This window comes from Excalfactoria chinensis, chromosome 19 (assembly GCF_039878825.1).
Source record: "Excalfactoria chinensis isolate bCotChi1 chromosome 19, bCotChi1.hap2, whole genome shotgun sequence".
NCBI classification, from domain to species: Eukaryota; Metazoa; Chordata; class Aves; order Galliformes; family Phasianidae; genus Excalfactoria; species Excalfactoria chinensis.
Genome location: NC_092843.1, coordinates 8234325 through 8250797, shown reverse-complemented (window position 1 = coordinate 8250797; position 16473 = coordinate 8234325). Strand labels below are relative to the sequence as shown.

The window sequence follows — 16473 nt, the reverse complement described above, 5'->3', positions numbered from 1 at the left end:
TGTTTCGTTGCTGGACTCTCTCAATAAATAAAAGCATTCAGACATTCACAGTATTTAACTGATATCTTCAGTATCAATGCTTGTGCTATTCAAACCCACACCTCCTTTATTCCCAGGACAAAGAGACAAAGTTACTATTGAGCTAGAAAGTACACAAAGGAAATACTGGCTCATCTATGCTTCTTCCAAATCACTGCAGTACAAATAAAACCTCACTAAATGGTACAAGGTATTTGTACACTTTAACATCCATTATCTGTCTTAAAAAAACGGTGATTCACCTGCTGTGATCCCTCCGTTGGTTATTACCCTCCAGTTTCACTTCAAACTGCACCAACGAACTGTTCTTTGGAAGAACAGAATGTTATACATTTTTTAAAAAGTGGTTACTACTTTCTCTATTTCACTAAGGTCTCACTGCATCAAGAAGGGAAAAGAAAAAGAAAAGAAGGGAACACCAATAACTTCTCCATAGTTAGGGCTGCAGCTTGCTCTGAGCTACTGCACAATAACTGCCCTAGCACTGCCTGCTGCTGCTTGCAGGAGGGCTGAGTCTGAATCCAGAGGAGCACTAGTCCAAGAGAAGCAACAACCAAATACTCACTGAGAAGAATACTGCCTCAGAAGTCAACCACGACCTTGCTTTTTCACCCATATCATGCACAAAAGCCAGAAAGAAAGGCCAGGAGACCCAGACACATCCCTGCCTGACCTCTCAGCATTCAGCTCATACTGGCAAACATCTGCTGCAATCAAAGGACATCTGTAGGTGGCAGAGGCAATGCCTGTTTGCCTGCAGTCTTACAAGTGGGAGCCCAGTGCTGATGACATCTCTGCAAGCACGGCTGTTTCTCCTCAAAGGAAGAGAGAGCATCTGTGCATCTGATAGTGAAGTGGGAGCGGGGGCGAGCACCATTTGGTTGCACACAGGGTTGTGCAAGGCCAGGCAGAGTGGCATGGGAACAACAGTGATGGTAACGGTGATGCTCTTCACAGCACAGCCCAAGATCCTGTCTCGCAGCCATCACAGAATCCTAACTCAGCTGCTGTTTTGCTCTGCCTTTCAATTAGAAATAAAGAAAAAGAAAAAAAGAAAGGCAGCTTTCCAGATGCTTAAAGCAATGCAGTAATAATTGATACCAGACCTTAAATGAAGCAACCTGCCTTTAAAAATAACTGCAAAGAAGTGCACTGCTGTTGCTTAGGAAACAGGCTCTCTTCTCACCGTCACTGTATTTTTTGTTGTTGTTTCTTTAGAACAATAAAATATTGATGAAGCAAATTTAGTGAAAAGCATAGCAGGCACAGCTTTAATTGCTAATAAATGCTGCAGCTGCCATGGAGGGCAGTTTCCACAGTGACTGTCCCTGAAGCTCCAGTATTTAATTATTCCACTGTGACATTTCTCATCACGAGGTCCTGGCATAACATCAGTACCCAACTGACTGTAATACACACAGAGCAGTTCTTTGCAAGGGGAGACATGCTGGAGTTAGCTCCTGGATTCCCACACAGTATGTGTACCACAAGATGAGAGATTAATGCATCACATCCAGTTATATGAGAAAAGTACCCTGAGGTCTGGGTTTAGGTTTCAGTTCTAGCCACATGTGCCACCTCCACATCACTTCCGTAGCCTCCAACACCAAACTGAGGCCAGCAGTATTTGCTTTCTTCAGCTTTTCTCGCAGGGTTCCTTTATACAGAAGAGCATTACTCCACAACAGCCAATTGACTTTAAATTCACATCTGACTTAATCTGAATTAAGTTTCAAACACACAGTGGCTTATATCCAGCTAAAATAAGCAACATTTGAGGAAGGGAGTATATCTTTCAACAGACACGTTCCTACTCCAACACATGGGATAAGACAGATGTCACCTTCTCATCGCAGCCCTCTGTTGCCGTGACTCGGAAACCCCCAATTTCCCAGCTTCTTGCGAAACCTCTGCCAGAGCCAAAAGACCACCGTGACTCATCAAGAAACGTGGCAAAATGGCGTTTATTAGGAGTAATCAATACCTTATATACCTTACTACTTCGTCTACGCCCCCTAGGGCACACGTTTGAAATGCGCGCCAATGTACCTAACAGGGTTTGAGACGGAAGAGGCTGGATTACTATCACCGTCACATCCCGAAAAAGCCCCGCTACCGCCTATATGCTTGTACTACAAGGTTCAGCCTCGTTAGCATCTACAACACCCTCCAACACAGCATTCTTCGCAAGAGCTTAACAAACATTAGTTAAAGAGGTCAGCAGCCTGGAAGATGCATGGAGGCCTTTTTGATTACTGCATACCCAGAGGCAGGCACTCAACTCATGGCACCTCCTCAGCATCAGCCACAGACACATTCTCCTGTACACATGCACATAACCAAGCTCAGGCAGAAAGGAATCTTCCTTCAGCACAAACTGATAAACATGTGAAAGAATCATCTCAAGCTGCAGAACAAGAAAGGACATCAACAGTGAAGCTCAAATGTCTTTGCAGAGGGAAATACGAAGTATTTGAGGACCCACTTCTGCCAGAAAGCAAACTGCAGTCTGGAAACTAAAAACAGATTACCTCATCCTAGAAATAAGGTGCATATTTTGGATCTGCAGGAATGCTGATCAAACATCTGAAGAAAAGGGGGATTCTCAACATCTTGTGGTTTTGAAATCCAGGTCAGATATCTTTTTTGGAAGAGAAGTCCTTGGTCTGTGCTAATTACTGAGCTCAATATATAAAGGCAACATGATGAACTCTTCACTCAATGTCATTTGCACAAAGTAAATGCAACTTTACCAGCAGATCCACAGATGTGCCCACAATCTGCACAGACATCACACAACTACCTTAACTACATCTCTTTAGCTCCACTTAGTGCACCCTGTACACATTTGCTTCTATTTATATGTTTACATGCACACAGGTAAAAACTATGCTATGCTCAGAAAGCCTGAGCTTCCTAGTGTCACTACAGCTACAACAGATACAGGAAGAAGAGAAACACATATCCTCATTATGGGCGCACTGGAGGAGCAGCACTGTGCTTGGAAGAAAAGTTATACACCAAGTTGTAGCATGCCACGTCATTGAGAAATGCATGGAGAGCAGATAAGATACATGCAGGTACCTGCACTCTCACCAAGAAGTAAATGACTGTGGAGGATGTATCCAAGTATGCCCCTCTGTCTAAAGAGTGCTGCTTTGGGCATTTTATACAAGAGGGGAAAACAGAACATCAAGTGTGCGCTTAGGTCTCAATCTCCATTTAACATCCTGTCTTCAAACACCAGGGATAACAGATTGTCCAGACAGGAAAAATCCATGGAGGATCACGGGGCAGTAATAAAGATGAGAAGGAAAGAGTTGTGCTACAGTCAAACTCCCACTCCCACCTCCCTCACCTGATCTTCAACACATCATTCATCAAACCCAAATCTGTAGCAATCACTGCAACCGAGATTGAAGAATTCCCTTAGACACCAAAAAAAAAAGAAACCACCAAAAATAAGTGGGCCATTTGGAACTAACATTTTCCTCAGTCATTTGCTGCTGTGATTTAAATATCATAATATGGGTTATGAATTACATAAGGATACTTGCAATCACTTATTTTCAGGGTTGCAATAATTTTCAAAGTTAAGCACATAAAACCCTGGAATTAAAGAGCTCATAGGTTACCTAGTAACCTCCCCTGGCTGCTGGTAATGTTACTTCAATACTGGTAATTACTGCATTTCCTCCCTGGAAGCACTGCAAAAGTAGCAGCTAGCTGGAATCCAACACCTGAGGCTGTGCAGTTTAATAGTAAAGTTGACCTAGACACTAACTACTTGCATTTTGCTCTACCACACAAACAGAACACAAACATCACTTTCACAGCAAGTCCCTGCAGAAGGCGGTGAGGGAATAAAAGGTATCTAAATGGACCGACCCCAGTTCTAAAGATAGGTCTGGCTGGGACACATCAGAGATGGAAGTTGGTGATGACCGCATCTCTGTAAAATCTTGACCATTAGGCTTCCAAGGACCCTTCAGAAAATGGAAGTGTTTCCATTAAACACTGTTAACAGTGAATCAAAATAACTGAGGTTTCTCTAAATAATTGGATGCAATCTAATTTGATAGCCCAGAGCTAACATAACATGTTTAGCAGAGTGCTCTAAAAAGCATGAAAAATTGTATTTCACTTCTCAAGCTAAAAGCACGTGCAGTTCAAAATCCGATTTCACAGCACAGCTAATATTCACTCTTTTATTTCCCCTCCCTGTAACACTCTGCTCATTACTCAAAAGTGATCAACTTTGGGGCACAGTCAAAAAGCTTTTAAATTCATGTGAAAAAATATTGGCCCCCCCTCAATAATGATAATCTCTCTTAGGGCTGATGTGTTTACGAAATGAGGTGGAATCTCTGTAAACTACTTTGAAGGCATTACTCATCACTGAAAACGTTCCGTTTGTTTCCAAATAGGAATAGGAGCACAGACTCACTTTTCTTTTTTCTTTTTTTTCTTTATTTTTTAAAACAACAGACCTGCATTTACATAGATGATTAACTGCGTTTTTTAAAATGCCTATGCCATAATTAAAACAATAAAATATCTGTTTGGACAACAGTGATTTATACCTGTTTCTATGTAAGACACATTTTTGCAAACTAAGAAAAAAAAAAAAAGAAAGAGTGACAATAGATTTGTTTCTTTTCTGTACTATTCAGAAGCCTCAAGGCACTTTCCTACAAAAGCAGGTGCAAGCAAAAGCATCTTCCCAACAGGACTGATTTCCAGAGGAACTACAAACGTGTGACTCCAGTTGAAGTGCGTGGGAATAGCTTGCTGTGCATCTTAAAAACAAACGAGAGTTTCACACATTGCCACCTTCGAAGATTTTCTTGCACGTCCATGGATATTTGATACTCTTCTGATAGCTTTACCTACTTGAAGCATGGCACTGGACAAGAATCTCCGGATATGAAATATATTTCTATTCCTCGGTTGATTTTATTTTCCTGTCATGAACTTTAATCTAGTCTTGTAATTTAGAGCCATGAAGGAAAATATTTCTGACTCAGATTTTTCATTGCTTGGGGCTGGCAGTCATGGCTTTTGGTGACTCTGATAACTGCTCATACTTCAAGACCTGAATGAGAAAAAACAGAAGACAGGCTCCAACATCACAACAGTCATTGGTTCCTAATTACATATTCTCTTTCAAACACAATTAACTTTGTGCAAAATGGGATAACAAGTCATCATAAACCAAACAAAGAAAACAATCCCACAACTAGCCTCATTTTTGTTGTTATTCCCTTTTGTACGATAGCAGCCTAGGTTCCTAACTAGCACCACCAGGCTCTCCTGCACTCAGACGTTACCTGTCCCTGCAGCTGCCCAGATATCTGGTCTTGAGTCACCAGCCACATGTTCAAATGCTTCCTGGTCTTCCACTGATAATTCTGACAAGCAGAAAATACACTGCTAACTTCACTGAGGAAAATATTGTCTGGGCAAAGTTTATTTCCAGATGGAGTAATTATCAATTTACCTTTAAAAACAAAGCACATTTGCTACATTTAATTACTATTATTCTAAGGCACCAAGTGTGCACCATGTTCATGGAGTACTTAAGTGCCTTTTCAAGTAGAAGCCTCCCCCCACATACATTGTTTTCTTTTCGTCCTCCAATGAATAATGCACACAAATGTAGCAGTGTTTGAGCAATCAAGTCAGCTATTACAGCTCTGCAAATGCAGTACGCAAGCAAAACATGAAGTGTATTAAACAAACACCACAATGATAATGGAGCAGAGAACAGGGTAATAAATCTCCCTTTACTGATTAGCCAAATAGGGGATGTATATGTAATGCTTCTAGCTGTCACCCTTGCCTCATTACTGGGCTGTCCTCCTGCACAGGTAGACCTGGCATTTCCCCAGAGCAGCCACACCATGACAGATCTGGACTGGACACAGCATAGTAGACCTCATGGAGGAAACCAGTCCTGAGAGACCCACAACATGAGCTACATGCCCTTGACAACAGCAAGAACAACATTCAGGTAAGCTTGTTTTTGGATCTGTTCATGAACAAGGCATTATAAGTTGATTTAAACAGATTTTAATTTCTTTGCTATCAGCATCACATTACTGTCAGACCCAAAGATGGGCAACCACACATAATAAGACTTGAAGCAGCACGCAGCTGATGGAAAAAAACACAGAAAATGCAGCGTGTTGAACCAGAACATCAACACCCCAGAATCTGCAGGGGAGCTTGCTAGTAGGCAGGATGCAGTGAAGACTGCGCTCACTGAACACACAAAGCATGGTCCGTTTGTAACATGATGTCAGCTACTGTTACTAAGGCAACGGCACAAGATAACCTGGGCTGAAAACATCCACATCCAGCTCCTAACAGAAATGCCTGTCCACTAAAGATGCAAAGATTTAAACACAGCCTGTATTGGTTCATTATACTTCTGATTAACACCACCATATGGGTGAAATCCAGCCTAGAGCAACCCACTGTCCCTGTTAATGAATAGAGAGTAAACTGGGGAAATGGGGAGATGGGAAGTGCACGTACTGCTTTGTTCTCTTACACAGGGCAGTCACTGACAGCTTGAGCAAAATACAAATAGCACAGCAAATGACAAGAACTTCCACAGCAACTTTCTCCAAAGGGAGCAGGCTCCTCCCTGCAAGAACCCATTCCTATCCTCCTAGTTCCAAAGTTTGGTTAAGTCTCATGCACAGGCTTGTGCACAATTTCTAATCAAATATTTCAGCCCCAGATCACTAAAAAGAAAAAGGGTTGACAACAGTTCGACATACAGCACTTCACTATTCCATCTGTAAGCAGGCTCCACTTTGTTCCAGCACTGTCACAGAGTTATCTAGATCAACCTATGTCTGTGACTGGGGGCAGTAGGCCCATGGGCCCCCTGGCCCCAAAAATGGGAAGGGAAAAGGGAAACGGGTAGGGAGATGGGAGATGGGCTCAAGGAAACAAACAGAGCAGCGGCAACGATCTAAGGAGGAAAACTTTTTTTACTAACTATGATATCAGAATGTAGGATAACACAATATAATACAATCTAATTGAAATTGGGGCTAATAGATCAAGTAAAATAAGAGAGCTTTCCAAAGACCAAGAAGTCTACTCTGAAACTGAAGGTGCATATACTGGAAGCACACCCACACCCACTGCCGGGCACTGAGAGAGAGAGCGAGCATCACTTCTGTGATGTATTTTCCTCTTTGACCATGAAGTCCTCTGGGACGTGTAGTTCTTCTCTGTGCTCCATATGATGTCATGATGTGGAATACCAATAGCAGAAAGTGCAAAACCATGACAAGCACCTGCAAAGCCCATTTCAATATGCACTTATCCACAGAACCACTACCTAAAATCCTGATGTTGTGCTCATCTTCCCCTAAACATTCATGACAGTTATTGGGAATTCTGCTTGAGCAAGGCCCTCAAAACCTGTTTGCATAAATCTCTATATATGCTGTAAATCACACATGGCGGTGTGGTTACTCAGCATCTCAGTTGGCTTCCCCCTGCCAAAATACAAGTGGTTGCCGTAACAGTGGTATATCTCAAGTAGCTGAGCAATAAACTGCCCACTTAGCTCACTCTGCAGCTGCACTGCCACTGCCACTGGCTGAGCCCGTCTCCACACGTACTAAAGAAGGTCTGGAAATGAAAGTCCATGCAAGGTCATCTGTTCCCCAGCTGACCCTGCCAGACTAGCACACATCTGCTGCAGAAGGATTAAAGGATTTCTTCTCCTTACAACTCCCTGTGCACTGTAACAAGCACACATTTAAGATCATGGGAAAAGCAGCAGATACTATTTAAGACCCGGTGGTACATTAGCCATTTAGCATCTAAGAGAGCTGGGAAATTTTCAGTTTCCAGTGCAAGCAGGCACAAAAAAATCAACTAGCATGTATTTAACAGACTCTTGCTAAAGCTCTGCCTCGCAAGGAGTAAAATGATTCACAAGAATTCTATATTTATAATGAAGACTCACTGAAAATGACTCATATACTGAGCCAATCTAATTTTAAACAGAAGGGAAAAAACTTGAAAGCACACAAAACTGGAATTGGAGAGGGCAAAGAACTGCACACAAAAGAGAACCCCAGCCAGGAGCAGTTAATCTGCTGCCAAATCTGCTGGAAACAGCTGATGTGATAGTGGAAGTTTCAGCTTCACCTACATCTGTTTCAAAGATAGTTAAGTCCTGAGCTCCAAGCAGCAACCTTTCTGCAGGTTAGAATGCTTCCCTACGATAGGTAAGACTGCTGAGTAGTAATAAGGCACAGATTGTTATCAGTTCTTCAGACCCTGCCAAATTCACAGCACAAACCCAAATAGAGTCACAGCAGGAGGAAGAGATAATTACTAGGAAGATTTTACAGTATTCCTAATTTTGGACAACAGCTGCTTCCCCACCAGCCCTTACATCAACAGTGCAGCTCAAAGACAGAGAACATCCACTTCAAGCAATCCAGATTCAACAGGCAGTCTGCAGCAAGGACACAATGTAAGTTTCTTCATTTGCTCCAATCTCAGGACCATTCCCCTGATTTACTCTTTCCTCTGTGTAAGTGCATGGCAGAGTAAAGGAGAATATTAAGCAAAATGACAACCTAAATGCAGAACCCACTGCAGGTTACTATTCTCAGAATTTTGTGAACACATGCCAATACTTGTTTCTCTGAACAGCCTTATATTTCTCACACTTATCTTCAAAAGTAAATTCCACTCTTCTTAACCTCTCTGTTTAGATGATGGCTGTTCTCCAGTCATTCTCAAGCATCGCTCTGAATTTGAAGCATGACAAGAAAGCAGCCAAGAATTCACGGTCCAACTTGCCTTTACAACTGTATGCAGCTTTAATTCTCACTAATACCTTGCTGTGATATTTTCCACGCACCGAAGTCTGACGAATAGTACTAAATTCTTATTGGCCCCAGTAATGATGTCTGGCTCACAGAATCAGTATTCAAGAGTTCCTTTTCAAGCATGTGAATGAAGAGGCTATGCTTCCATCGGAGCTTTTGGTGCAAACTCTCGGGAGCTGCCCCCTACTGAGGATCCTACAAGCAGACCATCCTTTATTCACCAGTTCACACAGGGTCTGCTTCACTCCACATCATGACACACACTCACATCAGTCTGCAGCAGCCAGTCAAACTTCATAATTTATTCAGACTTCAATTTTTCCAGAGAGAGTTCTGAAGCATCAGCTGTCTTTGATGTACTTTGTGGTATTACCTCCAAAGGAGTTTTATTTTCTTGTTAACTCCTGGTAACACAAGTTCCAAAATACATGATTGTATTTAAAAATATCTGAGAATGCCCACAGTGTCAAAGCCTGGATCCTCAATCTCTCAAATGCACCACTGATGTAAAGCAGCATTTAGTTCACAGCAGAGAGCAGAGAATTGCTGTGAAGATCTACAGCGTGCCAGGTGTTGTAACATTGGTTAGAAAAGTCACTGAGATTTCTAATATTACCGTTTTCCTCCCTTAAAAAAAAAAAAAAAAAAAAAAAAAAGTAACAGCTTTTTCAGTGACTTTTTGGGCTGAGTTCTGCCAGCTTCATTCAAAATGAGATATTTTATTCTACAAATACATTGACAAAGTTTACAGAACAAAGTGCTTTAACCTGAAAGATAGCTGCCAGACTTCAATCCATGACTGGAAACTTCAATTTTTGCCAGTGATTCTCTGGGTTGTATCTTAACAGTAACTCGTCTCTTAATACATACTTATAAACTATTAATGCCTCCTAGAAAATCACCTTGTTTTGGCTTGGTATTTTTTTTTTTTTTTGGATAATGATATTTTAATAAGTCACTTTATTATTCATAATGTACCAATGGATGTAGCAAATACAAAGAAATGGTATCATTAGCCTGCACTCCATGTCTTTCTAATATTGAAATCCCAGAATTTACCTCTTACAGCAGAATAAATAAAAGCAGAGTATGCAACACTAATTTTTTTCTGTGCCATTTACCACATAAGGCGATGATATGACTGCTGTCTTCATGTACAAATTTCCTGGTGACTGCTTCTTCCATGATCTGCTTTACCTAAAAGAAAGAAGTAAAAAGATGTGATTTTAAAATCCCAACACAAACAAGTACAGCACTTGGGAGTTTCAGTTTGTTTCAACCTTTGCGTGGCATTTCCCCATTGCTAGAAGATGAATCACTCATGAAAGTTACTCTGTGCTTAGAGGAAATGGCAAAAGGATGCAAGAGGGCAAAGGAAGAATGAAACAGAACACCTTTTTATAAGATGGGGTAAACCACAGGGAGAACACGGACAAGTCTATCTGCAGAAGGCCTCTCTAAAAGGCTGAATTTTTTTCAGAGCACTCAGAGTGCCCCCTGGAGAACTTCCTCAGCAGAAGTTAACTAGTCAGCTAGCAAGCTTTTTATATGGTGCATCCCTGGCCCTTCTGTGTATATTACTTCTGCTCACTAAACAGAGATCGTGTATTCCTACATGTTTTTTTTTTTTCCCCACACGAGGCCTTCTGCTCCTTTTCAAACACAAGGAACCCCTGAGCTACACAGGCATGCATCCTAAGCAAGGTTTACAGTGACCTTTCTCCTGTTCTGCTGGGAAGAGAACCCAACATCAGACAGGCTGCAAAAGGCTCACCGGGAGTGACTGGAACATTTTGCAACCTTACATAAATGCTCCCTGACATTTTATCTCCATGTGAGTGGGTTAGAGCAGGAAACAAATGGTTGTTTTAAAAGAAAACTATCAGTTTTATCCATGCCAGTCTGGAGAACCAGAAGTAAAACCAATAAGCACAGACATACTTTGCTACATATGCCAGAAGCAGTCCACTTGCTCAAGCTGAAAGGAATTGGTTAAGTCAGAGTACTGCTGGAAACAGTCACACTTCTTATTGCCTGTACTTACATCTGTAAAGCAAACATTTTAATAGATGGACACTGTTCATAATGGGGGTTTAAATGCCACAATAATTACAAGAGATATTTCCAAAGCTCTAATGTGCCAGACATTAAATATAGCACCCATAGAGGAGACAGTGCTTTCAGTTTGAGCTTCTACACAAATTTCAACAACTAAACTTATATTTATCACACTTCTTAAGATTTTAAATGAAGTTCCTCTACAGTTTCAAGCTCCAAGTGTCAAACTCCAGAGGGAATTCATTACAGATTACTGACTTTCAAAAATTAAGGAAGAAAACATACATGTCTTCCAAGTGGGCCCCTGAAGAGCTGCAGCAGTTACCCTTAATTCAGCTTCTAACTCCTTCCTCCCCCAGTGGCTTCCTTAGCCTGATGAATCTCATTTGCCTCAGCCAACTCATTCATCACATACTCACTCCCTTCTGGCCATGGAGCACTTGCTTCTCCAGATACAAATCTACAATTGCTTTTGGTCTCTCCCACTGTGAGCTGTAATTACAGGGTTAGAACACTGACTGAATAAATGCCACATCACAAACATTAAACAAACAAACAAACCAAAAAACAACGAAAAACACAACCTCAGAAGCAACTTTTACAGCAGCCCTGGTGTCCATCAAATAGTGAATTATCTAGCAGGTAATCATGTGTCCTTATTGGCAACTCTATCAACAGACTCAGCACACCGCCCGTGTATCAGCTCAGTCTGAACTGAGTGTTAGTGCAAGTGGCATAGCAATGGCCACCAGTAACCTGCATTTTCATGTCTAGGGACCTCAATTCTTCTCAGCAGGGCTGCACTGAGCTCTCATTAAGCGGCACCTGGTACCTGAGATAACCAGTTTAAAGCTAGCTGGGTTACTGCTCCTTTGTAGTGCTGAGAGGTCCAAAGGTTGTAATTCTTCCCTCCTAGTGCCTGAGCCCAAAGGAGCTGCAGATGAATCGCTTGGGCAGTACCTGGGCTTGTATTTGAGGTGGCAGCTGCCTACAAAGGTGTTCTCTTCAGTTTGGAGGTATTATTCCTCGGGTGAGACTATTTGCAGAGCCATCACACATGCCTTCCTCCAACTGACCGCCTGAGGCCCATACCCACTCCCACATCCCCTGACCTGACAAACAGCTGTACAAAGCCCCAGCCTCGATGCTCGATGTAAGGGCATTTTAACACGTGACATCCTCTTTAGAGCCCAACCATATTTAAGCTACTAAATGAATGGCCCGATTTGCTGCAAGGGAAAGTACCCAAGTGCCACTAGCACTAAGGTAGCTAGAAGAGGGAGCACCAGGGAGCAGCTCCAGGATAAGTCATGCACGTGTGACCAAAGTTTATAGACTTGAATTTAGGCACCATTAAGTCCTTAAGACTGCAGCTAAGATTTCAGTCCCAGCTCCCCAGAGAACCATAACTGGAATCCTGCCTCTGACTATAGGCAGGACGATGAGTAGTTTAATAGGAGTTAGAGCTCAGGAGCTTGGAGGCAGCTCCTGCTGTCACAAACTTCCCAGGCACCCCTACACATTAGTGTTAATTAGCTCAGTAGCTGAGGTAGACCCCACTCTGTATCAAAAAATAATTAAACTGTACCCACAATTAGAAAGAACAACATTATGAATGCAATAAATCAACACTGCCTTTATGCAGCAGCGCCATGTGGTCAGCCCACTGTTGGCTTTTGAATCTAGGACCCCCAACTAAGCTGTATAGACCAACTGAACAATAAGATCTGTTCCCAGCTGCCACCTAATGCAGAGCAAATTTCTGCTCTTTGCAAATTTTCAGGAAGCTACTGCATGTTATTAAAGCACATTTTCAGGGCACTGTCAGTATACGTGAAGATTCAAAAGCTGGAATGCACTGTTCTTTCAGTCCCACCTCATTGCTCAATGCCACACAATTCAGGGATGCCTTAGGCAAGAAGTTCAGTCAAACTGTTTCTGATCAAGTGGAACAGAAGCTCTCTGCCCTTCCCTCAAATTCTGCATCATTCTCTTTGTACGGAATTATGCCATTATGCCGTGGTGGCTCTATTGTCTGTTCTGAGAGGGCACTTGTCAATGAAGCTTTCTGAGCCAACAAAGGCATCCACCTTATCAAGTGCAACCTATTCTCATTAAAATAAACACGAGCATCCCCTCCTCCCACCTTCATTCATCCACCTGCACAGGTGAGAAATCTCTTGGAACTGTTGGTCTGTTGTGTACTGGAATTGCTGCAAGGGAGGAGGCAGCAGCAGGAACCTGGAGAGAAAACAGATGGCTCCCTGGGACAGAGGTTCACCCCAGGTGCCACAGGCTCCTTCCATCCTACACCTCCTCTGTAAGGTCAGTGCTTACCCAATCAGTCAGCCTTCTACTCTTGCCAGGTGGCACAAAAGCACACAGAAAAGCAGTAAGTACATCAACTTCTATTTCAGTTCCTCCATTCATGAACCACAAGTGGCAACAAAGCAAGAGAACTGCAGAAAGCTTTATTTTAACAGACCACAGTGACAGTCTCCAAAGGCATTCCGTTCACATGCACCAAGTTTACCAACCATAAGAATGGAAAAGGCACCCAAGCAAAAATCCTGGCATCTGAGGAGCAAAGCATCGTGATGGTAGCTCTGCCCACACACTAAGGCAAGCTCCCTGAACAGACACTGCACATTATAATGGGTTATTCTGACTCTCAGCCAGTACTTTCAGAAGCAGTCAAACACCAAGGTCATAACATGTGACTTACTGAGAAATGTTTTTGTTTTTTTTTCTTTCAGTTTCTGTTATATTGTTATAAATTTTGTTAATTTTTGCTTTTTTGCACTGTGCATCACGATGGGATGCTGGAGATGCACCATCGGGACAGTAAGTGTCAGAGGGAAAGAACAGTGCTTGAAAAGCACTGGAATAACCAGGAACACGTTTCACACATATCACATTATTTCCTCAAGGAAGAAAATCTCATCTCTCACATCCTTACATCTGTGCCTTCTTCAGCTTCTGCATCTACCACTCATTTATTGATCGCTTCTGCTGCACTGACGTTTGTTACTCTGGAAGAACTGGGTGGTGAAAATGAAAGTAGTTAACCAATCTCTGCTTAAAAGTCATTGCATTTTAGTTGTAAGATGAGCAATTGCATTTCTAAAGTGCTCTGAATTTTTTTTTATGGTGGAACTGCTAAGGTTGTTGTTATTCTATTTGTTTCACAGCTAGAAAGAGTATTTACATCCATAAAGGGCAAAAAGCTCTCATTTGAGAAGGTACAACGAAACAACTCAAGAAATCTTGTTTTATGAGCCTACTTGTCACAACAGATTTTCCTGCAGAGAGAGGTGTTTGAAACGTGAACTTATAAGCAGCCTGAGCACGAAGCCCAGCAGAGTGTAATTTCCAAAACACGTCCTCCTTTCTATCAGAGTCAACAAAATACATTCGTTACCAGCGGGGAATGAAAAGTCCATTTGAGAAAAGCAAAAAGCATCAAGTTCTCCCAAAGGAACAATGCAGAAGTTTTTGCTGTGGGGGAAGAGAATAAAAAAAAAAAACAAACAAACTGCTTTGCACCAAGCGACTTCAGAGACTGCCCCTTTATATTTTGCAGACTCACTGAATCTTAATAGGATTGGTGTAAACACCATACAGGAAAAAAATAACATTACCCCGAACTCCATTAGACGCTGAGCTAACGTGAAAATAATGCAACACGATGAACAGCCCGGCTTTAAAGGACTAAAGAACAGAACAAGAGTTTTGAGAATACACATAGGCTAGCTGAACTTTCAAACAATATAGAAGCAAGACAAGTAAAAAACAGCTGTGTGAAAGAAAAAAACATACAGGAAAAAAAGGAGGTTGAAAGAAAAGCTTTGTGTTCAATTCTTGCCTGTATTAACTGACTGCCTGAAAAGTCCCCACCTCAGCACCTCCCGACACCACTTCCCTCACCCAGCGCAGAGCTGACCGATGGGTTCCCCAACACGTCTGTGCAGTGCACAGCTGCTACCTCACACACAGCTTTGCTCAAGCCAGCTACGATCATGAAAATCCTTTTCCCTTTCATGTAGTAGGACAATACAGCAGTGAGAAAACACATCTCAGATTTATTTACCTATGTAGACATTAACCCCTAAGAGCAATCCCACATCAAAGCCCATACTGCTCCGTCTGAGAGGCCCCAGCTTAAGGTGCAGTTCCTTAACGAAGCAGCACACCTGTAGCTGCACCGACCCGCAGCTGCCCCAGCACACACCGTGTGCGCGAGCAGGTAGGGGAGGGCGATCAGCTGTTAGAAAAACTTCGTCCTGCTGTGAGGAACAAGCATTACATCCTCACTTCGCTCTTATGTAAGAACAGCCGCACACAGTCGTGACAGCCGGAACGCCACACGAACGCCCGGCGCAGCCCCAGCTGTTACCAATGCCACCAGCGCTGCTCGGGGACAGCGGACCCAGGGACGAAACTCAGCTCGGTCGGACCGCCCCGGCGCGCCGTGGGGAGCGCAAAGCGCCTCAGCCCTCCTCCCCGCTCCTACCGACCCGCCATCCCGCCCGGAGCGCTGTCACGGCAGCCCCTGACCTCCGCTTCTCCCCGGAGCGACCAGAGAGGCCACGGGGCGCAGCGGCTCGGCACCAACAGCACCGGGAGCGTCGAAGAGCAGCGCAATTCCTGCACTTCTCCTTCACTGCCTCCCGAAGGGAAATCAGATCTTAACCCAATCCGCCCAAAGCTTCATTTTATTTACTCGGGGTGGACTCTTAACTACCGGCCCCGTTGCAAAAGAGATTAAACGCGTTTGCCAAGCGGAACGCCCCGTATGCCGTTACCGGACCGAAGCCGCCCCACGCAGCAACGGGTTCCGCGGGGACGGCTCCCGCCCGCCCTCACCTCCTTCTTCACGTTCCGCAGCAGCTTCTCCTTCGCGGCGTCCCCCGAGCAGCTCATGGCGGAGCGGGTTGCGGGGCCGCCCGCCGCTCCGAGCCCCGCGCTCAGAGCCGTCCTCTGGCTCCGCTGCGGGAGCGCCCGCGGGGCGAAGGCGCGGCACCGCCCGGCCCGGCACGGAGGGGCTGCTGCGCACCGTGCGGCTCCGCGGCCATCTTCCGCGGCTCCCGCTGACGTCAGGCGGCTCGGCCCGCCCGCGGGCGGCGACACCGGGAGCCGGGGCGGACCCGCACCTGCCCGCTGCTGCCGGGGAGCTCGCGCCAGCTGCTCCGCTTCGCGGCGGCTGCGCCGACAGACGGGCGGGCCGAGCTGCGGCCGCCGCGCGCTGCGCTGAAAGGGCTTCGAGGGCCGCGCTGTTCCCTCAGCAGCCCGCGGAACCGCCCCGCCGTGAAACCACCCGGCAGCGACACGGCGCGGCCAGTGCGGCACTCGGGCGCACCTGGTGAGAAGGGAAGGGGGTTGGAGCACCAGGTCAGTTACACGCGTTTAAACCGCCTCTCGCTAGGGCGTATTTCTTTATATTCCTTTATTAACTGTAAAAGAGCGAGCAGCACGCTCAGATTGTGCGATTCTCAGGTAATTC

At 44.2% G+C, this 16473-nt stretch overlaps 1 protein-coding gene across 7 annotated transcripts in view; it reads right to left on the bottom strand.

The window, feature by feature from the left end:
* SGSM2 (small G protein signaling modulator 2) overlaps positions 1 to 16254 on the bottom strand; it is a 50647-nt gene extending 34393 nt beyond the window's left edge. For 6 of the 7 annotated variants that reach the window (XM_072353170.1, XM_072353169.1, XM_072353171.1 and 3 more), the window contains exons 1-2: positions 15837 to 16041; positions 10034 to 10109 (exon numbers count right to left, since the gene is read on the bottom strand). In XM_072353170.1, the coding sequence (XP_072209271.1) occupies positions 10034 to 10109; positions 15837 to 15893 (133 nt within the window). In that variant the 5' untranslated portion in view covers positions 15894 to 16041. Of the gene's footprint in view, positions 1 to 10033; positions 10110 to 15836 lie in introns of all 7 variants that reach the window. The other variant, XM_072353174.1, reaches the window with a different exon arrangement.
* Positions 16255 to 16473: the final 219 nt, after the last annotated feature.